The sequence below is a fragment of the Manis pentadactyla genome, chromosome 1 (genome assembly GCF_030020395.1).
Source record: "Manis pentadactyla isolate mManPen7 chromosome 1, mManPen7.hap1, whole genome shotgun sequence".
In the NCBI taxonomy this organism is placed as follows: domain Eukaryota; kingdom Metazoa; phylum Chordata; class Mammalia; order Pholidota; family Manidae; genus Manis; species Manis pentadactyla.
The window spans coordinates 159725039-159749239 of NC_080019.1; the positions used below are offsets into that span (position 1 = coordinate 159725039).

General features: G+C 36.8%; 1 protein-coding gene across 1 annotated transcript in view; it reads left to right on the forward strand.

The window, feature by feature from the left end:
• The window catches only part of ZPLD1 (zona pellucida like domain containing 1), a 74845-nt gene that overhangs the window by 37422 nt on the left and 13222 nt on the right, over positions 1-24201 (forward strand). Inside the window, exons 3-7 of the mRNA XM_036930803.2 lie at positions 4972-5192; positions 13114-13295; positions 14728-14800; positions 18734-18831; positions 20216-20296. Of these exons, the coding sequence (XP_036786698.2) occupies positions 4972-5192; positions 13114-13295; positions 14728-14800; positions 18734-18831; positions 20216-20296 (655 nt within the window). The remainder of the gene's footprint in view (positions 1-4971; positions 5193-13113; positions 13296-14727; positions 14801-18733; positions 18832-20215; positions 20297-24201) is intronic.

The window sequence follows — 24201 nt, forward strand, 5'->3', positions numbered from 1 at the left end:
AGAATTTCTTTTCTTACAGATATATACTTTTTCAATCAATGGTGAAGGCATGGTTTGAACCACTGCACAGCAGTGCTGGTACCAGCCTACAGCCCAATTTTAGGGTGTTGCCATGTCTGTATTGCAGAATTTATCTGTAAATTATTTGAATAATTGTATTAATCTGTACCTTTATTATTCTAGGTAAAAAGTAGTAAATGTCAAAGTAAGTATACTGAGACAAGTGAATGGAAATGTAGGTCTCAAATCTAACAAAACTGAGATGAGATGAAAATAATTCAGTCTGTCAAAAGTCAGGAATATTTGGTCTCATGTGGAAGCCATTGGATTTAAGCCAGTTGAGCATGGAACTGCTGAGAAAAAGAACAAAGTTAGTTATATGAATGAGATGCTGCAAATATATTCTCAGTAATTGCATCTAAAGGGAAAAGTGTAATTAGATGTTTCAGGAATGGAACTTTAGTGGGGATAAAGAAGTACAGTGATATTTTTATTCATATATATAGAATTGAATCCATCCTCTCTCCTATTTATATGATAATCATATCCCATGAACCCCAAATCAGGGCACATTTTTATACATGGTTAGATAGATGGTTGATGATATGACAGATATTTAAAATTTGCATAATTTTAGAAAATCTGAAACAAACTTATTGCCCAACTGACCAGTGAGAGGAATGCAGAACATTTCCTTATTTTTACCTGAATTTGACTGATTAGTGACTATGAAAAGCTTAGTTTGATTAGAAGTTCATGAGAAAAATCACCATTTTGGCAGTACAACTGCACATAAATTCTGTAATCCAGCCTGCCATTTTAATCATGCTTAGTATCTTTAAACACAAAACTCTTAAACTGAAAAACATCTACAGGTATTTATTTCTTGATTTTTTTGTTTTTAGCTTGTACTTATTGACTTGTTTAATACTCAAGTATTGTTCAAAGGGATGTCACAATTCTGACCAGAGACTGAACAATAAAAAGGCTCAACAATTTAGTTGTTGAGCACAATTGTTATCCAATAACTGAAAAATATGTCTCTACTTCTGGCAGGAATTGCCCTTTGCAACTAAAGGTATCATTTTTTTTCTGTCTCAAAGTGTCACAAATGAAAAAGCTGTGCTGAATGGATGTCTTCAGTATCTACAACCAGAAAAAAATGTGTTCCTCAGAAGGGACAGTGAAAAGTCTTTAGAAAACTGGGTTAGGATGGATTTGAACAGATCTCTTTTCTTATACTGCAAAAAGCCTTTAGTTTGTTATCCTATCTCCAAGTGGGGTCAGCTTGTAGCAAATTCAGGTCCGCTGCAGGAGTTACAAGTCTTCAGTTATCCAGCAGAAAAAGGAAGAGCTCTCTGTCTGGAGTAAGCGATCACTGCCATTTGTTAAGCTATTCTAAGCATCAGTTAATTCCTTTCAAACAAAGGTGAAGAAGCTAAAGTCTTTACCTGGTTTAAATTAAGGGGAACAATACCTCTTTTTTGTGACATATTTAATGTTGTGTGTACTTCCACGCATTTGTGATATGCCAAGTAATGTAGTGATTATCATTCTCTATTTTACTGGGCATAAAGAGAGTTCTTTGTGAACACTCTTGTAGTTGAGAATTGATCTGACATCCAGAGACAGTTTTGTATTGAAGGTTCCCTGTGATCTTGCTGTGCGCTTGTCAGTGTCCTCCTTCCTGCCAGTCCTCCTTTGCCTTTTAAATTGTAATGAAAATGGAACTGTCCAGCTCCCAACCAGCCTGGGCACATGTCATACTCTGTCATGCTGTCCCCTCTATGTTGTAAATTTTCTACACCTTTATGTAGTTAAATTCTACTGATATTTCAAAACTCATCCCAGTACCATGTTCTCCGAGAAGCTGCTATTAACCAGCAGGTTTGGGTGAGGTTTGTTCCCTGTGCCACTGCATAGCTCCCTGCCCAATCTTTCTGTCATTGTGGGCCATGTCTGTCTCCCCTTGTGGACTGTGATCTCCTTGAGGACAAGGGCCATTGTTTTGTGAATCCTTGGTGTAGTCTATTGCTTCTCTACTTTGTGTGATTAATTAATTAATTAATTACTTCCTCTTCCTCACTGGAGTACATTGGTGGATGTAATAGCTTCCTGCTTTCCAGGACTTCTTTCAGGTTAATGAGAAGACAAATATACAAATATGATTCTAAGGCATTATGACACCATGAAACAGAGTGGCATAATTTAGACTGGGCATTAGGGAAGTCTGAGAAAAGGACAATGAAATTTGAGACTTCAAGGGAGAGTAAGAGTTACTCAGACTGGCTGGGGACAGGAGGAGTATTCCAAGCACAGGAAAGAGCTGTGACTGAAAGCCTTGTGTGTAAGCCTGTACTCAGTTTCTTAAGATGCTCACAGTAGTTTACTGAAGGATTACTTAAATGCAAGAAGATGCACCAGTTTTAAGTGTGAAGCTCAAGATTTTAACGTGTATACATTCCTGTAACCACTACCCAGGTCAAGATAATAGGACATTTTTATCACTCCCCAAATTTACCTTTTTTTCCTTTCTTCTAGATAATTCCACCCCAGGGGTAACCACTGTTTTGGCCTCTATCACTCTGTGTGATGCTTTTTAAGAATGGAAAGAAGTTCAGTGATATAAACACAGGGAGCACGGGGGAGAGAGGAGAGAGATGAGAACACAGCAGGCACATAGCAGCTCATAGTCTTGAGTACTTGGTTCAAGATTTGGACTTTTGGCTTGAGTGAAATGAGTAGCTATTGAAGATCTGGGCAAACAGGTGACATGCCTGGATCATGCATTAACAGCTGTACTAACTAGAGGGGGTTGAGTGTGGAAATAAAGGAACTAGTTAGGAAGTTGCTGTAATAATCAGGAAAGATAATGTTGTCCTGGACTAAAGAATAAAATGATAATGGAGAAAAGTCAATACTTGATGTATTTTGAAGGTGGCAGGCACTCAATAAATATTTATTAAGATGAATCTATTAGTAAAGAGTATCATTTAAAAGTTATGGTTGCCCTTAAATAGTTAATGTTGCTGAAGGTTAATGGAGATATTCTCCCAGTTGTATGTGATATTAATAATTTTCTATGTTGTCAACATATACTTCATATTGAATTTATTTTATTTTTCTACCCACAAAGGGAATGTTGCTTAGATTTTTCTATAACTAGCCTGATACTGCCTTTTGACCATGAAAAAAATTTCCATCTTTCTTTCCATCTTTGGCCATGAGAAAGACTTACTTTCTTTTGTGTAATGAGTTTAAAATCATAACCAAACATAGAAATTTCCATATTGGCTTATTCACATACTTAAAATATGACTCACTTTGCCAGCAAAAAAAAAGTATGAAGAGAATGAATACTCCAAGGAAATATGCTATATGTAAGGTTCTACCCTTACATTAGAACCAAGGCATTTAAGCAAATTATTTGCCAAAAAATCTGGAATGACATTTATGTATTACTTAAGTGAATACCCTCATTGATCAAAAATATATTTTATTTTGCTTGTTTTTCCCTTTTGAACAAAGTCATTTTTCCAAAAGCCTAATTGGTTTTTGTTTATTTCCCCATTTCGAAAACTTGATACATGTTTTAGATTCTTTAAGTGGTAAAACAGAGTTAAAAAGTGATAAGTTTACTGTGTTAATTTCCTAGGCTACCATAACAAAGTGCCACAAATGGACTGATTTAAAACAACGGAAATTTATTGTGTCACAATTCAGGAGGCCAGAAGTTCAAGGTGTCAGCAGGGCTATGTTCCCTCTGAGACTCTGGGTAAAATCCTTCCTTGCCTCCTCCCAGCTTCTGGCGGTGTGCTGGCAGTCTTTTGGCATATTCCTTGGCTTATAGCGGCATCACTCTGGTTCTGTCTTCATATGGCATTCTCTCCGTGTCCTCGCTTCACATGGCATTCCTTCTGTGAGGACACCAATCCCACTGGATTAGAGACCCACTGTATACTCCAGGATGATCACCCTTAAATCAATTGCATCTGCAGTGACCTTATTTCCAAATAAGGTCATTGGGAGTTAGGACTTCAATGTATGTCTTTTCTGGGGAGAGGAACACCATTCAATTTGTAACAGTTACCAAAACCAATAAACCTAAAAGCTTCTGCCACTGGGGAATTACATAGCAGCCAACCTCTCCATTTTCTACCTGCATTTTCTTCATTACGTGTAGAAAAATCACTACATAGAGATATGGAAGCTTGTTTATGTGTGTGCTCACCTCTACAGACCTAGAGTGGACCCCAGCCCCGATAATTCATGGAGTTATGGAAAACTGTGCTGATTGTGTTTCACAGTTCCATGCCTCATTTATTCTTTTTATTGAGGCACTGTCATTGGCAAAATTTTCTTAGAGTAGGCTATGTATTTTTGTTTGTAATTTCAGCCATTAGTTTTCATTCTCTTTCCCTCTACTGCAATTTAATATAAGCAAAATAAAATGGAATTCTGATGTAGGACTTTTGTTTCTACATCCTGGTTACAAAACATCAAAATGCTCAACAATTTGGTTTAGAATAGATTTTAAGTGCTTCTTCCTTACATGTGGGAAAATGCCTCATTTGCAGAGAGGCTCTCTACTCTGCACAGGTGACCTGAATGATTCAGTCACTCTGCTTCTGAATTTTGTCAGTAACCTGATTTTTCCACTCAAGTCTCCAATAATTTGATAAGACTTGACTGACATTAAATGAAAATCCACTCTATACCAGGCACAAATAAACAGAGATGGGTTATAATCTCTGTACTCAAAGACCTCTCCCTAAATAACTAAATCAAAGACTATTTATCCTGACTACTTTTCTTAGTAACTTTCACATTGGATTATGGTGTATTCAAATATGGGCATGAGTTAAACAGATGGAGGGGATGAATAAATACATCAGGGGTGTTCAAGTTACTCCTGTACTCCTTTCTGTGCTTCTGTGACTCAGGTTTGTTTCCTGTATGTTTTTATTTCAGCTGAAAGAGACATCAGTGTCTACTGTGGGGTGCAGGCCATTACAATGAAGATTAATTTTTGCACAGTGCTTTTCTCCGGTTATTCTGAAACAGACCTGGCCCTGAACGGAAGGCATGGGGACTCCCACTGCAGGGGGTTCATCAATAACAACACCTTTCCCGCAGTGGTCATTTTCATCATCAATCTCAGCACCTTGGAGGGCTGTGGAAACAACTTAGTGGTAAGATTTGTGTGAAATTGTGTGCTAGGTTTGGGGTCATAACTAAAAAAAAATCCCCATTTCATGAAATAATCACAAGCCCAATCTATCTTTGAAGAAAAAAAAATTCCAATAAGACTGAACAAATCACTTTCCTTTGCCTGTTTGAGGCTTCTGCTCCCAAATATACAATTTTATTTCCCAATAATGGTTCTATTTCTTGTAGCTGGGCAGTTGAGGGGCCTGGGATCAGCTGTGCTACTCTCAGCAACATCTTTTTAAATGAGTGACGTTGGTGAATTTTTCTCTACACTTTCTTGTTCATTAGCTATGTTCCTCATGCATTTTATGGAAGCATCTTACACAAAAAATATTTGTTTCAGTGGATTTGGCAGTGAGTCATTGGGCCTATTGCTTCTTAATGACCTCATTCAGAAAGGCAGATGAAATATAGAATGGGAAAGAGAATTTTCAAGATTTCATGTTTACCACTGAATGATCCACACCAGTGTTTTGTAAAGGAAATCGGACTGCATTTCCAGTGTGAAATTCTTCACAGTGTGGGACTGTCCTTTGAATTTCAAAATGTTTACCCTACCCAGTCCTACCCATGAAAGTCCAGTAGAATACTTTCCCCAGTCATTGTGAAAAATCATAACACTACTTCAAATTTCTACCCTGAGTGAGAATTACTGGTCTATTCTATTCATTGACTTGTTCATGCAATGAATATAAACACCAAAATTTGATAAATAAGAAATTGACTTTCCCAGGAATTAAAATTAATTGCAATAAAAATATTGTGATTTGGGGAATGATACACTGAAATTCATCAGGGCTACTTTTCATTTTCCTTGTGTAAATATAATCTTATTGGTAAATCCAAAAAGAGATACAATGAGCATGGCCACTTAGCCCAATGAAGAAGGTGAAATCAGCTTTTTCTCTTCATAAATTATTGTTTGGAACTAAGGGGGAGGCATGGTTGTTCTAAGGGCAGGGTTTCTGAGACTTGGTAGGTGGGAGACAGGAAAAAGAATTTTCTTTGCATGTCCTTTTTTATCTTTTCCCCGAGGGCAGTTAGAATATTGTGCCCGTGACCGTTTCCAAGCCCGCAGCTTGAGTTCTGTTGACTCTTTTTTATTAAAAACGTTTATTCATTCTTCTGAGTTGTGTGTAGAGAGGTTATGAAGTGGACCTGAGGGAGAGTTAATGCAGGTTGATTATTACATGTCCTTGTTGCGGAGGGAGGGAGCCTGCAGGGAGAGCAGCCGCGTTTCCCATCATCCCACCAGCCCCATGGCCTTCCATTTGCGGTACTTTCTTGTCTGGATTTGAGCCTTGCCTGCTGCCTAGAAAACAATTCAGGAGAGATGCCAGGCAAAGCCTCTCTGTGTATGTGTGCCTTTTAGTTTTTTAGAATTGAATAACTTTGGTGTACAGATGAGGGTGTGTGTGTGTGTGTGCGCGCACTTCACAGACAGAATTGGTATGTTTAGCTAGCCAGTCAGGCAGGTTGCGAGTGGAGGGGAAGATTCATGACTTTCTCATTTCTGCTTTCTATGTCACCAACTTTGGAGTCAGATCCAAGGACAATCCTACATGGAAAACATTAAGTAGATGATGAAATCACTGGATGAGAGTCAAAATATTTTCATTCAAAATGATTCTGGCTCTGTTCATGAATCAACTAGATAATTGCCTCAGCTTTGCCTATGTACTCCTAGGTTCATGCAAAAAATTTATTCTATTGTTGAAAATTAAGCATACACATCTCTGTGATATCTGCTAAAAGTATTTATTGAGTGTACTTGACATACACTCCCATGCGAGAGACTGAATTCCTCTGTGGTATTATGGAAATTAAGAACATTATGGATTATTTCTTCAATGGTGGTTCTTAAATTTTAGTGGGACTGGAAAATCCAATGAAAGCTAATCAGTCTCAGGAAAATAAATGCCTGGAGGATATTTTTATATAACTTCTGGGATTTCATAATCCTCTTGCAACCCATCAATGAACTATTGCCTTGGAAAAGGATGAGAATCTCCATGTACCATAGAGGAAGATCCTGAGAAGATGGAACCTCAGAAAATTTGTGACCTTAATTCATTTGCTCAGAATTTATCTTGGGCCCCCAAAATGCTGGTCTTCTGCTATGCTGAAGATGCTGAGATGAACAAACCTGAGAGGCTTTCCTACCCACAAAAGATGCTTATGGCTAAGGCACTGTCAAGACAGGAAGATGCTCATGCGCTGTGACCACTACTCTGAAGGAGATGGGCACTGCCTGCAGGAGGGGCAGGAACAGTCTCCTGGGGAGATGGGATCCAGGGCAAGAGGATGTGTCATAGTGAGGCCGCAGTGACTGGAGGCAGAAGGAACTCGCATGGGCCAAAGTCGCAAGGGCCTTGGGACTGGAGCATCATTAACTGAGAGTGGGAGTCCAGAGCTATGAAGCTCAAGTGGGAAATGGGATTAGATCAACAGGGGTCTGTTCATCTATGGCACAGAATTTGGACTTTACCCAGAAACATTTTCAAATAATTTGTAGTGCTCTGAACATATAATCTCTCTCCTTTCTTATTTAAGAAATATGAGTAAAATGTCTTTGGTAAGTATGAAGTTTTATTTACTTTAAAAACACACATAATCAAGGCGGAGCCAAGATGGCAGCGTGAGTAGGACAGTGGGAATCTCCTCCCAAAAACATATATATTTTTGAAAATACAACAAATACAACTAATCCTAAAAGAGAGACCAGAAGACACAGGACAACAGCCAGACTACATCCACACCCGCGAGAACCCAGCGCCTGGTGAAAGGGGTAAGATACAAGCCCTGGCCCGGTGGGACCCGAGCGCCCCTCACCCCAGCTCCTGGCGGGAGGAGAGGAGTTGGACTGGGGAGGAAGAGGGAGCCTAGGACTGCTAATCACCCAGCCCTAGCCATCTGCACCAGAGCACAGACACAGTGCATGCGTGGGGTGCTGGAAACTAGGGAAACAGGGCAGCAAGATCTTTGAGCGGATCCCGAAGTCAGCGCCCGTGTGACAAAGAAAAGCGAGTGCTTTTTGAAAGTCTTAAAGGGATAGGGACGCCACAGCTGGAAGGAAGCATCCCGGGTCACAGTCCAGCAGCTGGAAATTCCAGGGAACTCCAGGCTCACTAACCCCCTGGGCAACAGCTCTGAGACCCCTCACGGAGGTAAACAGCCAAACAGCCCCCGTCCATAACCCCTCCAGGGCCCCGCCATAGCAGAGCAGCAGCCTGAGGCTGGCCACGCCCACAGCAAGGGAGCTTCCTCCATACCGGCCGGGCAAGATACAAAGACCCAGTCTACATGCAATTGCCCAGCACAAGCCACTAGGGGTCGCAGTTGTCCCAGAAAAGAAAGGCCAGGAGTAAGTGGAAAGCCTTGGCTCTCCCAGCTGACAGAAAGTCAATAGCTCACCATTGCACCTATCAACATGAAAAGGCAAAAAAATTTGATCCAGACAAGACTAACCAAGACAGCTTCGACATCTTCTACATCTTCCCCTGAGAAAGAACCTGGGGAGATAGATTTAACCAATCTTCCTGAAAAAGAATTCAAAACAACAGTCATAATCATGCTGATGGACTTGCAGAGAAATATGCAAGAACTAAGGAGGGAGAATACAGAAATAAAACAAGCTCTGGAAGGACTTCAAAAGAGAATGGATGAGATGCAAGAGACCATTAATGGACTAGAAAACAGAGAACAGGAACACAGAGAAGCTGATGCAGAGAGAGATAAAAGGATCTCCAGGAATGAAAGAATTTTAAGAGAACTGAGTGACCAATCAAAATGGAACAATATCTGCATTATAGGGGTACCAGAAGAAGAAGAGAGAGAAAAAGGGATAGAAAGTGTCTTTAAAGAAATAATTGCTGAAAACTTCCCCAAACTAGGGGAGGAAATGGCCTCTCAGACCACAGAGGTACACAGAACTCCCATGACAAGGCATCCAAGGAGGGCAACACCAAGACACATAATAATTAAAATGGCAAAGATCAAAGACAAGGACAAAGTATTAAAGGCATCCAGACAGAAAGAAAAGGTCACCTACAAAGGAAAACCCAGCAGGCTATCATCAGACTTCTCAACAGAAACCCTACAGGCCAGAAGAGAATGGCATGATATACTTAATGCAATGAAACAGAAGGGCCTTGAACCAAGGATACTGTATCCAGCACGATTATCATTTGAATATGAAGGAGGGATCAACATTTCCCAGACAAGCAAAAGTTGAGGGAATTTGCCTCCCAAAAACCACCTCTACAGGGTTTCTTACAGGGACTGCTCTAGATGGGAGCACTCCTAAAATCATGCTCCTAAATAATCATTGGATCTATGACCAAATCAAAATGGAGATCCAGCAATATATGGATACAAATGACAACAACAACACAAAGCCCCAACTACTGTGGGATATGGCAGAAGCAGTCTTAAGAGGAAAGTATATAGCAAATCCAGGCATATTTAAAGAAGGAAGAACAATCCCAAATGAATGGTCTAATGTCACAATTATTGAAATTGGAAAAAGAAGAACAAATGAGGCCTAAGGTCAGCAGATGGAGGGACATAATAAAGATCAGAGAAGAAATAAATAAAATTGAGAAGAATAAAACAATAGAAAAAATCAATGAAACCAAGAGCTGGTTCTTCTAGAAAATAAACAAAATAGATAAGCCTCTAGCCAGACTTATTAAGAGAAAAAGAGAGTCAACACAAATCAACAGTATCAGAAACGAGAAAGGAAAAATCACGACAGACCCCACAGAAATACAAAGAATTATTAGAGAGTACTATGAAAACCTATATGCTAACAAGCTGGGAAACCTAGGACAAAAATGGACAACTTCCTAGAAAAATACAACCTTCCAAGACTGACCCAGAAAGAAACAGAAAATCTAAACAGACCAATTACCAGCAATGAAATTGAAGCGGTAATCAAAAAACTACCCAAGAACAAAACCAACGGTCCAGATGGGTTTAACTTGGAATTTTATCAGACATACAGAGAAGACATAATACCCATTCTCCTTAAAGTTTTCCAAAAAATAGAAGAGGAGGGAATACTCCCAAACTCATTCTATGAAGCCAACATCACCCTAATACCAAAACCAGGCAAAGACCCCACCAAAAAAGAAAACTAGACACCAATATCCCGGATGAACGTAGATGCAAAAATACTCAACAAAATATTAGTAAACCGAATTCAAAAATACATCAAAAGGATTGTACACCATGACCAAGTGGGATTCATCCCAGGGATGCAAGGATGGTACAACATTCGAAAATCCATCAACATCATCCACCACATCAACAAAAAGAAGGACTAAAACCACATGATCATCTCCATAGATGCTGAAAAAGCATTCGACAAAATTCAACATCCATTCATGATAAAAACTCTCAACAAAATGGGTATAGAGGGCATGTACCTCAACATAATAAAGGCCATATATGAGAAACCTACAGCCAACATCATACGGAACAGAGAGAAGCTGAAAGCTTTTCCTCTGCGATCAGGAACAAGACAGGGATGCCCACTATCCCCACTGTTATTCAACATAGTACTGGAGGTCCTAGCCATGGCAATTAGACAAAACAAAGAAATACAAGGAATCCAGATTGGTAAAGAAGAGGTCAAACTGTCACTATTTGCAGAAGACATGATATTGTACATAAAAAAACCCTAAAGACTCCACTCCAAAACTACTAGAGCTAATATCATAATTCAGCAAAGTTGCAGGATACAAAATTAACACACAGATATCTGTGGCTCTCCTATACACTAACAATGAACTAATAGAAAGAGAAATCAGGAAGACAATTCCATTCACAATAGCATCAAAAAGAATAAAATACCTAGGAATAAACCTAACCAAGGAAGTGAAAGACCTATACCCTGAAAACTATAAGACACTCTTAAGAGAAATTAAAGAGGTCACTAACAAATGAAAACTCATCCCATGCTCGTGGCTAGGAAGAATTAATATCGTCAAAATGGCTATCCTGCCCAAAGCAATATACAGATTCGATGCAATGCCTATCAAATTACCAACAGCATTCTTCAATGAACTGGAACAAATAGCTCAAAAATTCATATGGAAACACCAAAGACCCTGAATAGCTAAAGCAATCCTGAGAAGGAAGAATAAAGTGGAGGGGGATCTCACTCCCCAACTTCAAGCTCTAGTACAAAGCCACAGTAATCAACACTATTTGGTACTGGCACAAGAACAGACACACAGACCAATGGAACAGAATAGAGACTCCAAACATTAACCCAAACATATATGGTCAACTAATATTCGATAAAGGGGCCATGGACATACAATGGCGAAATGACAGTCTCTTCAACAGATGGTGCTGGCAAAACTGGACAGCTACATGTAGGAGAATGAAACTGGACCATTGTCTAACCCCTTACACAAAAGTAAATTTGAAATGGATGAAAGACTTGAATGTAAGTCATGAAACTATAAAACTCTTAGAAAAAGACATAGGCAAAAATCTCTTAGACATAAACGTGAGTGACCTCTTCTTGAACATATCTCCCCGGGCAAGGGAAACAAATGCAAAAATGAACAAATGGTACTATATCAAGCTGAAAAGCTTCTGTACAGCAAAGGACACCATCAATAGAACAAAAAGTTATCCTACAGTATGGGAGAATATATTCGTAAATGACAGATCCGATAAAGGGTTAACATCCAAAATATATAAAGAGCTCACACACCTCAACAAACAAAAAGCAAATAATCCAATTAAAAAATGGGCAGAGGAGCTGAATAGACTGTTCTCTAAAGAAGAAATTCAGATGGCCAACAGACACATGAAAAGATGCTCCACATCACTTGTCATCAGAGAAATGCAAATTAAAACCACAATGAGATATCCCCTCATAGCAGTAAGGATGGCTACCATCCAAAAGACAAACAACAACAAATGCTGGTGAGGATGTGGAGAAAGGGGAACCCTCCTACACTGCTGGTGGGAATGTAAATTAGTTCAACCATTGTGGAAAGCAGTATGGAGGTTCCTCAAAATGCTCAAAATAGAAATACCATTTGACCCAGGAATTCCACTTCTAGGAATTTACCCCAAGAATGTAGCACTCCAGTTTGAAAAAGACCGATGCACCCCTATGTTTATTGCAGCACTATTCACAATAGCCAAGAAATGGAAGCAACCTAAGTGTCCATCAGTAGATGAATGGATAAAGAAGCTGTGATACATATACACAATGGAATATTATTCAGCCGTAAGAAAAAAACAGATCCTCCCATTTGCAACAACATGGATGGAGCTAGAGGGTATTATGCTCAGAGAAATAAGCCAGGTGGAGAAAGACAAGTACCAAATGATTTCACTCATATGTGGAGTATAAGTACAAAAGAAAACTGGAGGTACGAAACAGCAGCAGAAGCATAGTACCCAATAATGGACTAATAGTTACCAAAGGGAAAGAGACTGGGGAGGACGGGTGGGAAGGGAGGGATAAGGGTGGGAAAAAAAGAAAGGGGGCATTACGATTATCATGTGTAGTGTAGGGGGGTCACAGGGAGGGCTGTGCAACACAGAGAAGATAAGTAGTGATTTTACAGCATCTTACTATGTTGATGGACATTGACTGTGAACGGGGATGTGGGGGGACTTGGTGAAGGGGGGAGACTAGTAAACATAATGTCCTTCATGTAATTGTAGATTAATGATACCAAAATAAAAATAAAAAAAAACCACACATAATCGGTTATAAATAGCATTATGTATTTATAAAACCAAACCCATTACACGTTATGTTGAAATGTACCCTACAAGTGACATGGTCTAATGTTTTATTTTGCATATGAAATGTCTCGATTTATATATAACCATTTAATCATTGGACTTGATTTGCTATTCTAATAGGTATCTACAATTCCTGGAGTCAGTGCATATGGGAATGCAACTTCAGTACAAATAGGAAATATTTCAGGATATATTGATACTCCAGACCCACCAACAATCATCAGCTATCTACCTGGGCTCCTGTACAAATTTAGTTGTAGTTATCCATTGGAATACCTGGTTAACAATACCCAGCTTGCTTCGTAAGTTTGCATTTTATTCTTGCTTTCACATATTGCCTTTATGCTTGTGTCATTTTTTATTCTTGAGGGACTTATACAGGTAGTGGGATTTGTTGAGAATAGCCAAACTCAAAGTAATGGAAACCATGTTAAGTCCTTATCTATCTATCTACTTACCTCTCTGTCTATATCTGTAATTGTCATGACCCATATCAACAACTCAGGAAATATAGTGTATATGTATATATGTATTTCCCCCAAATTAAAATTGGCTCTAACTAGATAGGTGTTTGTGTTAGGTTCTTGCTCCCTTCAGAACTGTGTGGGACCCCAAGAACTCAGGGTGCTTATGCAGTTCAAAAGGGCCTTTCATTTTCCAGTGCATAGAACATGCAGTCACTCTGTTACTGGGCCCTGCTTGGCTTCACTGTCTGCATGTGCTCTCATGCTGGACTCTGCTGCCCCAGAATCTGGGGTCTCCATGCTTCTGCCGAGGTGTCACCTGCATTGGTGCTGATGGTTCCTGAAGGAGGTGTTACCACCCAGTGTCAGAGCACTCCATATGTGGTCTGAGGTCACAGCCTTCTGTTTATAATCACATGTTCATTCATTGTTCCCAAGCCATATGTTCTAAGACAGGATTACATCCACATTATGACATAGTCATCTAGGTTTGTCCAGTAATTTTTTGGGGACGGAGTGAAAACTCTCCTCCAATTATAGAGTTAGCTATTAACAAAGGCATAGCTATTGTTTAATCTTAGTCACGTGGGACCATGGAGAGTATGTCTTGAGCCAGCTAAAAAAAATCATAGCTGCTTTTAATGGTACAATGATGATCAACACCTTGATCAAAAGCAACATTTTGATGTGGAAAACGAGAAAAGAAAGGCCTGGATTCAAAAGGATACAGGTGTGGAGAAGCAGGTCATTAGGGTGTCACGGTCGCTCACTCTGCTCCCTGCCTTTTCCTCAGTAAACACATTCCCAAGTTTCAGTGTGTGTGGAAATTCATTCACTTATGCAATAAATATTTATTAGACATCTACTATGTACCATGAAATGTTCTAGCATGAATAAAGTAAAGCCAAATCCCTGATCTCATGACATTTCTATTCTCTTGGAACTGGTGAAAATGAATTTGCATCAGACTCAAATTCTTTTGGAATGATGTTTTTCTGCAAAAAGTCTACCTATGTAATCCAAAATGGAAAAAATAGATGCCTTTAGGAATAAAAAGATCATAAAAAACAGTTTGTCTTTACTTGGTCCCTCTTGCTTTTTGGTTATTTATCTGTTTGGTGATTTAAACAGTACACCCACTCCAGGCCTAGTTAAAAAAGTATGTCACGCTTACTCAATAGTTTAAGTGCCTTAAATCTAACGTTAAGGTACAGCTGAAAATTTTAATTTAAATCTCATCAATGCTTTCCTTTTTCTAAATATGTTTTAGGTCGTCAGCTGCTATTTCTGTGAGAGAGAACAATGGTACGTTTGTCAGTACTTTGAACCTACTCCTTTATAATGTAAGTTGATGGATGAAGGATGTTATTTTCTCTTTCATGGTTCTGAGGAGCCATTTATGTGAATGACTTTTATATAAAATCTACCAAAAGCTACATTAACCCCATTATACTTTTGTAACATTTATCTATCTTTACTACCATCTTCCTATATCTTCAAGATAAAGGTATACTAAAAACTCCATTTTCTAAAAGTTGATAAATGATTTAAATTTTATTTCATCAATGTGATTCTGCACAGTTACTCCAGGTATCTATCTATATTTATAGGTATATATTTGTGTGTGTATATGTGTGGGTGTAGTTAAAGTCAGGGTCAAGATTTTGGGAATAATATTTTTGATATTATATATATATTATATATTATATGTATTATTTATGATAAAAGATAAAGCCCAAGTGGTCCTTCTTTTGAAGGATGCTTAGTGATGAATGTGTTAATGTTTTCAGTATGGGTTTTAGCTGATGATGATTCTGTCCCATCTGAAATAATTTGGGTCGACTACACAGTATTATCTAAACTTTTGTCATGTAAATATCAACAGTGGCAGCAAAAACTGAAAAATACATGGATTTCTATTTATAACTCTAACATTAATCCCTCAAATGATATTTTCATGTTGATTAAAATTTTTTATTCATACATTTAAATGCCTGATTTAAATATCAATTTTTCAATCTATCAACCAACATTTTTGTAAATTATGAATCCGATTTTTACATTATTATTCATGTCATCATGGCACTGAGTTATAATTCATGCAACTGATTTAAAAGTCAGTGCTTTATACTTTGAATATAATGAGCTATAAATATTGTAGTAGGACATTTTCCAAAGGCATTTAAAAAAATCTTATTTATAAGTTTGTAGTCTGACACCACAGTTTTAAACAACAAATTAAAAATGTGTTGGAATGAAGATTGTTTTTCTGTCATTTCTGAAGTTTCTTCTGTAAAGAGAAGCTGCCAATTTACTTGGTTTTACAATACTCAGCAAATGTGTGCCAATATTCATTCCCAATATGGCCAGATATTTATTATTGTTGTGAGCAATATTTTTAAATTGGAAAGTTTCTATCTGTTGATTTATATGTATAAGCTCCCCGAAGTAGAATTGAGATGACTGGTTTGGATTCAATATTTGCTATAATTGAATGAAACAAAGATAGAATTCCTGCTCTTAAAAAAAGTGAAAAATATGTCCATGTGGCATATAATGATAATTTCCATTACTTTCTGTGAAATTAAGCTATTCTCTTACTCTATTTTTAAAGCAGAGAATCAAAATTGAGAAGCGTGGCTTTGAGCTTTGTAGTTACGGTCTTCCCTTTATCGTTAGAAGTAGTATTATAGTCCTGTTGCTAACTAGACATAATCCTTCCGAGAGTTCCTAGAATCTTAATGCTAAGTAAAAGCCTAGAATTTGGTGATAACCTTAAGGTTTTAATTCTATGGTAAAAAGGTAACCAGTTGGCCTGTGAAAGAGGTTGTGCCAAAATACTTCTCATTCTTCACCAGTTTGCAGTGTAAGCATTATTCATGGCTGAATTAAAAAATTTAATTGAATTATAAAAATTATTTACTAAACAGTTATTTAATAAAATTTAACCATTTCCTCACAGACTAGATTTTTCCTCTTTTCCTTTAACAGATGTAGTTTTTTAAGAGTAATTTTAGATTTATAGAAAGATTGATCTGAACGTTCAGAGAGTTCCCACAGGCCTCCTATGCCTTCATATAATTTCATCTGTTATTTGCATCTGTGTATTATGGGGTATATTTGTACAATTGATGAACCAATAATGATATATTATTAATTAAAGTCCCTAGTTTACATTTAGGTTCACTCTTCATATTGTATATTTTCTGGGTTTTGACAGATGTATATGACATGCATCCATTATTGCTGTAGCATAGAGAAGAGTTTCATTACCTCAAAGTAGTTTTTTAACATGATGCTATTGTTACAAGGCTTAAAAAGCTACTAATTTACACTAGAAAAAAGAGGTATACTTGCACTAATTAATCCAAAATCATATTTATTATTTGTTTGCAACACTAATGTTTAGCTTCCCAAATGTAATTTTATCGCAGCATTTCAAATTAAACATTTTACAACCATCAGCCTTGTCTTCCTATTTCACATGCAGAGTTTTTGATTTCTAACCCTTAGGAATGATGACGTTATATACATACCTATTACTTTTATTCTCTGGTTAGTTATTTGGAGAAGAAAAGTTCTACCCAATTGGTATTCAGTGCAATTGTTTATTTCTATGTGTTCTGGGAGTCAGTAAATGTATAGGAAAATTTTATTTCTACAAAATGACTTTTATTGACTATGCAATTTCCATATATGTGGGTTATTTCAAGTTGAACTATGGCCTTATTTTTATGTAATATAAACTTATCAGTTTTGTCCTCTATGAAAGTGGAAAATGGGGATGACTTCATGAATTCAAATTGTACCTAAATATTTGTGTTTTCTGAGCACATAGACAGTAAATCTGCAGCAGGCTAAGGTAATTAAGAATTTTATTAAAGTTACAGAAAAAAATCTAAAATAACAATTGATTTTAGGGACAATATTGTACTAAGAAGAATAAAGTCAGCAATACAAAATAAAGTCAGAAAATTACCTTTTAGATACAATTTCAGGAGGAAAACCTTGATGATCATGATTAAACCACAGCTGAGCCATATCCTTTGCAAATGGCTAACCATCAAAAAAATAAAGCATTCTGGAAAATACTGATGCAAATATAAGATGAAAGAACTGTATAGTTAATGGTGTGGATTACTTGGAGAAGTTGGAAAAGGAAAGATAGGAGAAGTTGGGAAAGAGCCAGAAAGATAATGAAATAAAAATATTACATATAGGTCTGGTTAGAGGAGCTTTTATCATTTATCACAGGAAATAAGTATGGCTTATAATCCCTCATTTATCTGGCTTAATTTGGGAATAAAATGCTCTACATAAATGCAACTTTTCAAAAGAGAACTATCCAAACTACTACTGTTTCGATCTTAAAAGTTCAAAATGTGTTGCTTTCTTCCCAGTCTTCTTAAGCAGAGTATGCTCTGTTTTTTGCCTTTGTTTGATGACTCTAAGAATTCATAATGAACATTAAAAATTTCCCTTTGCTGCAAAATAGCAGTATCTTTATAGTTACTAAATTTGGAGGAGACAATTTGCCTCCATGCAAAATGATTTGACAGGTTACATTTGTAGGAGCATTTTTTTGCATTCTATAATTTTTTTGTCTTTATTATCAAATTAAGGTAGTCACTTGTCAATTCCTAATCTCCTGCTTTAATTTACTGTAGGTTGGGGAGTGATATAAATAAGCTCTTTGTAATTGGTCTAAAATAGGAGTAAAAAGGTAAAAATGAAATCCTGAGATACCCTTCCGTAAGGAACCACCAAGAAATTTAGTGTAGGAATTGTAGGGCATGCTTTTTGGTAACTCATAGAACATGTCAGTCTCTTTTTAGTTTTCTATTAAATTTTGGTAATTTCATATTGCCAAATAAATGATTTTGGATAAGTGACAGATTATCAAGAGCATAAAGACCTTCAACTCCAATGGTGAAGGGTTTAAACTGTAGCAGATATAGTTTAAGTAAATTGAATATTAAATATTAGCCACTGACTATTAACGATTGAATATAATTTAAATACACTGAACATTAACCATTATATATGGTAAACTATGGAAACAAAAAGATTTATGCATGGAAGTGAATTTGTTATTTGGAGATGGTTTAACAATTGTTCTGTCAAGAAACTAGAGGATTAACTGGGTCATTTTTGGAGTTGTTTCTGTAGGTTTATGTTGATTTGCTCCCTCTTTCATTTTTATATGACATTATTGTCTTAAATGCTAAAAGTGTTGTAAAGGCAATGATGGATTAACTGTTTCTTTTAATCATTAGGATTCAACCTTCAGCCAGCAGTTAATTATCCCCAGTCTAGGATTACCTTTGAAAACCAAAGTATTTGCTGCTGTACAAGCCACCAATCTGGATGGCAGGTATTTTCAAACTCTTAGTTTTTGTTGGTTAAAACATTTTGGCTGCCTAAGCCTCATGAATCATAAAGTTAGATCATTCATTTTTAATTAAAAAATATTGTCACTGCAACACCATTTAGAAGTGATAATACATAGAAATAACAAATTACAGAGATTAAAGAGTGATGCTTGTTTTATGTCATTAATTGGGAAATAACAAGTCTTCCCATAAAGAAGGAGTAGTGATTGGAAGAGGTCTCTCCATGGAGAGATCTGGGATACTAGAATGTTCTTTTTTTACATCTGAAAAATGTTGAGCCAGGTGCAGTTATTTTGTGAAGACAAAGCTTTTTGCGCTGTTCTATATGTATGTTACTATTCAATAAAAAAATGTATTAAAAAACAATAGAAGTTCCCCCATAAATATCTGGGCCAAAATTATATAAAACTATCCCCAGAAACATATCTGCAAAAAACCAAAATCAATCAACTTTCATCTGAATTTGAAAATACAGAATGATCAAAATTGTAAGGGAGTTCAAAAGCTGAAGATCCAATAATGCCCTGTAATGAAAGTATAATGTATAAGTGTTTTATTTTGTGATTTTCATGTATTATTATTTAGACTTTTCATCCTGAAGAGATTGGTATACTCTAGAAATTTGGTTTTAATTTACCTCCTCCCTTTTTTCTTCTTGGTATTACTATTCTTAGATATACAGTTTCTTTAAAACTGTACTATCAACTGCAGGATTTTTTTTAACTTTAGAGCATTTACTTTCCATGGAATAGCAGTATTAAAACACCAGAGTTGGAATGAAATAATGTATAAACCAAGGCACAGTCTGGCCTTGTGGAGGGAGGAGTATTTGCCTCCTGGCTTTCTTCTACCCACAGTGTCCACCATGGGCTCCTACTCTCACCTGCAATGATTCTGGGGGTAATTTAGAGTGTATAATTTATGCACCAAACTCCTTTGCTGGATATGGTATTATAATAGCCTCTGTCACCTGTTATAGACAGTAGATTCTGGAAACAGAGAGCTATTGTTCCCAGTGAACGTAGAAGTATCTATGTAGTTCGTGTTCAGGTTTTGTTTCTTCAGACTTTGACCATTGTGTTTCTTTGTACACAATTTGTGTGTGTGTGTGTGTGTGTGTGTGTGTGTGTGTGTGTGTGTGTGTGGAATTAGCCTTAACCCTATTGAATGTAGGATGGCAATTTGTTGCAGGTTTTTAAATACCATATGTTTAGAATTTTAATAGATAAGAAGCTTCTGCAAAGAACTAAAAAAATACCTATATTCAATGGGGTAAAATATTTGTCAATATTTATTTTCTTTGGATTAGTAACTCATACCCAAAAGGAGATTCTGACTCTAGATTTTACTTACCTCTTTCTGCAGATGGAATGTCTTAATGGATTATTGCTACACCACCCCATCAGGGAACCCAAATGATGATATTCGATATGATCTCTTCCTTAGGTAGGTGTCCAAATCATATAGTAATAACAAGGATCCAATTGTAGATAATTGAAGTGGAAAATCTAAGTCAGATAAACAAATTATAGGGCACTTTTATAACTTAAGTTTAAAGTTTTACATTTTGAACTTTTAGTCCTTATAAAACTAGAAGTATAAAAGTCTAGAACGGTAACATGAAATGCTGATAAGGCTATTGTTGAATGAGAATTGCAAGTATATTAGGGCCATCAAAGATGTTTTATTCATGTTTAGGACATATGGGAATATTTCACTGTCTTAGGAAAAGCAGGGTTAGGATATTATTGGCAATAAGAGTAAGGCAATGGTGAGGGTACTATTTATCCACAGCTAGGCTGTCTCAACATTTGTCAAAAGAAGAGTAAAATTAAAGTAATGGTCTAGATAATTCAGACCCCAAAATGCTTTTCTTCATTTATCAGTATTTAATATGAAAGCATAATATAGCCTACCACTCATTTTTTATCAGAGCCAATAACTTCAACTTCATTCCCCAATGGACAGTGACAGAGTGAATGTAATCTTCATTTGGGGAAAGGGGACATTGATCATAAAAAAAATTCAATCATCCAAGTTTCCTTTCAGCATTTTTATCTGACAGTAGAACAGACTTGCGAGTCAAGCAATGACTTCTAATCATGCTTATAAAATGCATTTGGCTCAGATCCCTGCCACTTATTGATACATGATGGGAAAAATACGATGGGAAACCAAAATAATATGTTTTACTGGCTAATCAAGGTTAAGATGATGTTCAGAGGGCATGGTCAAATTGACACTCATATCCTTTTGCTGGAAGTGTTAATTTGGGCAACACTTTTGGGAAAACAAATCAGTATGTATCAAAACCCTTAAAGATTTCATAATCTTTAATTCTATACCTACAAATTTCAAAGAATGTTCTAAAAACTTCAAATTTTTCTGATCTATCATTGATATTTAAAATAATAAAATATGGGAGCAAACTGGATGTTCAACAATAAGGAAATGGCTAGATGAATCTGGAGCACCAGCAAACTGAGAGCTCACACAGACTACAATCACATAGAGTTACTTATAAAACAGAAAGAAGGAAGGTTGGCTTTATTTTATTTCCTATCTTTCTATCATCTTGGTACTTCTATCCATAGAACTATGTGGTTCTCTAAAATTTAAATGCATTGAAATATGAAGTGAAGGAATCAATGTATACATATACAATTGTATGTACAATGGTCCTCATTTAATACATTATAGAAAAGACTGTAAGGAAATACATCAGAAGGTTCACAGTGGCTGTTTATGCATGGTAGGATTGTGGATTATTTTATTTTGACATTTTTCTTATTTTCCAAGGTTTCTGTAATAATAATTCATATTGATAATTTGGAATATGATCATTAAACTTCTAGTATGATTATAGCTTGTTCTGAATCTTTCTATTTTTTTTTCATAGAAACTGAGAGTTAAATGGGTAACTAAAAGTAGTCTCCCAGATATCAGTTTCAGTGACAGTAAGTGGAAAGGAAAATTTAGAAGTTCCAAAATATGTATTAGTGTTGGTAAAAGCAAGTAAGATCAGAAAGCAGTGTGGAGAGAGGTGGAGGAACAGCAGGGAAGAAGCAGTGCTGAGGGGTCCCAGTGGTGGCAGATCCCAGATGCAGCCAGCAGAACTCACACCTAGATAGAGAGGGCACCACACTGGGTGTAGTTGCTAGGAGCAGGGCTGAGACCCAGCAAGCCATGAGGGCTGGGGAATATGGAGACTGAAGGGGGAGAGAATGTCCAGAGCCGCATAAGTGGCAGCTCTCACAAAGTGCCAGCAAAAGTACACCCTAAAGGTGAAGGATTCACCTGGGAAGGCAAGGGCTCTACCCTCGGTGCAATAGGCTTATGATGGTGGTACCCTCATAAATATCTTTAAGTTCAGAGAGGCAGAGAAAACTCAGCCACACAATTATACAATATTCAGTGAGAACTTATTTATTATTGAAAGTGGAGGAGGGAGCCCTTGAGTTGAGGGAACCCTTCAGAAAGGTCATTATCATTTCACATTGACCTAGAAGTCCTCTGAAAATAACATGTCTAGAGAAAGTGGATTCTTTCAAATATGTATCATAAGCAAATCAGGGCATTTCTTGTAGTATTCTAATATGCTACAAGAAAAATGTGGAAAATAGCTGAATAAAAACTCTAAACATGACTTAAACTCACTGGAAAAATGTTACCATGGAAAAATAAGATGTACAGTTAAATATTCCAACATTAAAAAGATTAAAAAGTAATCATAAAGCTACAAAAGCAAAAATAAACAAATGGGACACCTTAAAATAAAAAGCTTCTGCACAGCGAAGGAAACCATCAATAAAATGGGAAGATCAACTTAATAGGAGAAAATATTAGCAAATTGTACCTGATAAGTAGCTAATATCTAGAATATATAAAGAACTCAAAAAACTCAACAGCAAAAACATGAGCAATTTGATTTACAAGTGGGTAGAAGATCTGAATAGACATTTTCCAGTGACATGCAGATGGCCAGCAGATACATGAAAAAATGCTTAACATCATTAGTCATCAGGGAAATGCAAATCAAAACTGCAATGAGATATCAACTTACACTTGTTAGAAAGGCTATAATCAAAAAGAAATAACAAGTGTTGGTGGGGATGTAGAGGAAAGGGAACTCTTGTTCACTCGTAGTGGGAATGTAAATTGGTGCCGACATTATGGAAAACAGTATGGAGATGCCTCAAAAAATTAAAAATAGAACTACCATATGATCTATCAATTTCAATTCTGGGTATTTATCTGAAGTAAACAAAAACACTAATTTGAAAAGATAGATAAGCTCCTATGTTCATTGCACCATTATTTATAATAGCTAAGCTATAGAAGCAATCTAAGCAACTGTTGATGAATAAAGACCATTGGTATGTATCTATACAATGGAATATTATTTAGCCATAAAATAGAATGAGCTCTGGCCATTTGTAACAATATTGATGAACCTCAAGGGCATTGTGTTAAGTGAAATAGGTTAGACAGAGAAAGACAAATACCACATGATCTCCCTTATAAGTGGAATCTAAAACAAAAACAAAAAACCAAGTTCAAAGTTCACAGATTATTGTTTGCCACAGCTGGGGCATGGGGAGTAGGAGAAATGAGCGAAGGGGGTCAAAAAGTAAAAAAGAAAGAAGAGCTGAAACAAGAGAAAATGAAAAACAAAAGAAGGAGAGAAAGTATAAGGAGAGGCAAGAAGACAAGAGGATGAAGAGAAGAGATGAGGGAAGGGAAAGAGACAAAGGAAAGGGGAGGAAAGAGAAGGGAAGTGAGCAAGCAATAAAAAAGAACAGTAAATAGCCCTCTTTGTAATAAATGTAAATAATATGAAACCACTTCTGGTTTTTGGGAAGAGGGAGTAGATGCATTTTCCCTTGTTCCTCCTAAGTATAACAAAATTCCTGAATGTTATATACAAACAACACAAGAATATAAAAAAGATGAAGAGTTAGACCAGCTAGGGACCTTGAGACTCAAGGAATGATACAGTGGTGAGTTCCCTGGGTTTTCCTTTTGCCTTCTGTATCCCAGACTTGGAGATGAGGAAATCAGTAGCCCAGAAATGTCAATGGGCACAGAGATGAAAGAATGAATAAAGGAAGGAAGGAAGGAAGGAAGGAAGGAAGGAAGGAAGGAAGGAAAGAAGGAAGGAAGGAAGGAAGGAAGGAAGGAAGAATGATAAAGCCTGCCCTCTTAAGCAAAAAGACTAGCAACAGAGCAGCCTAGTAGGACAGAAAACTTTTACACAATAACTTTAGTACTTTAGCCTAACAAAATAAACTGTGGCTTCATCCCCACCCGTGCCAGCAAAGGCTGAGTGGGAAGCCGACCACCCTTGCCTG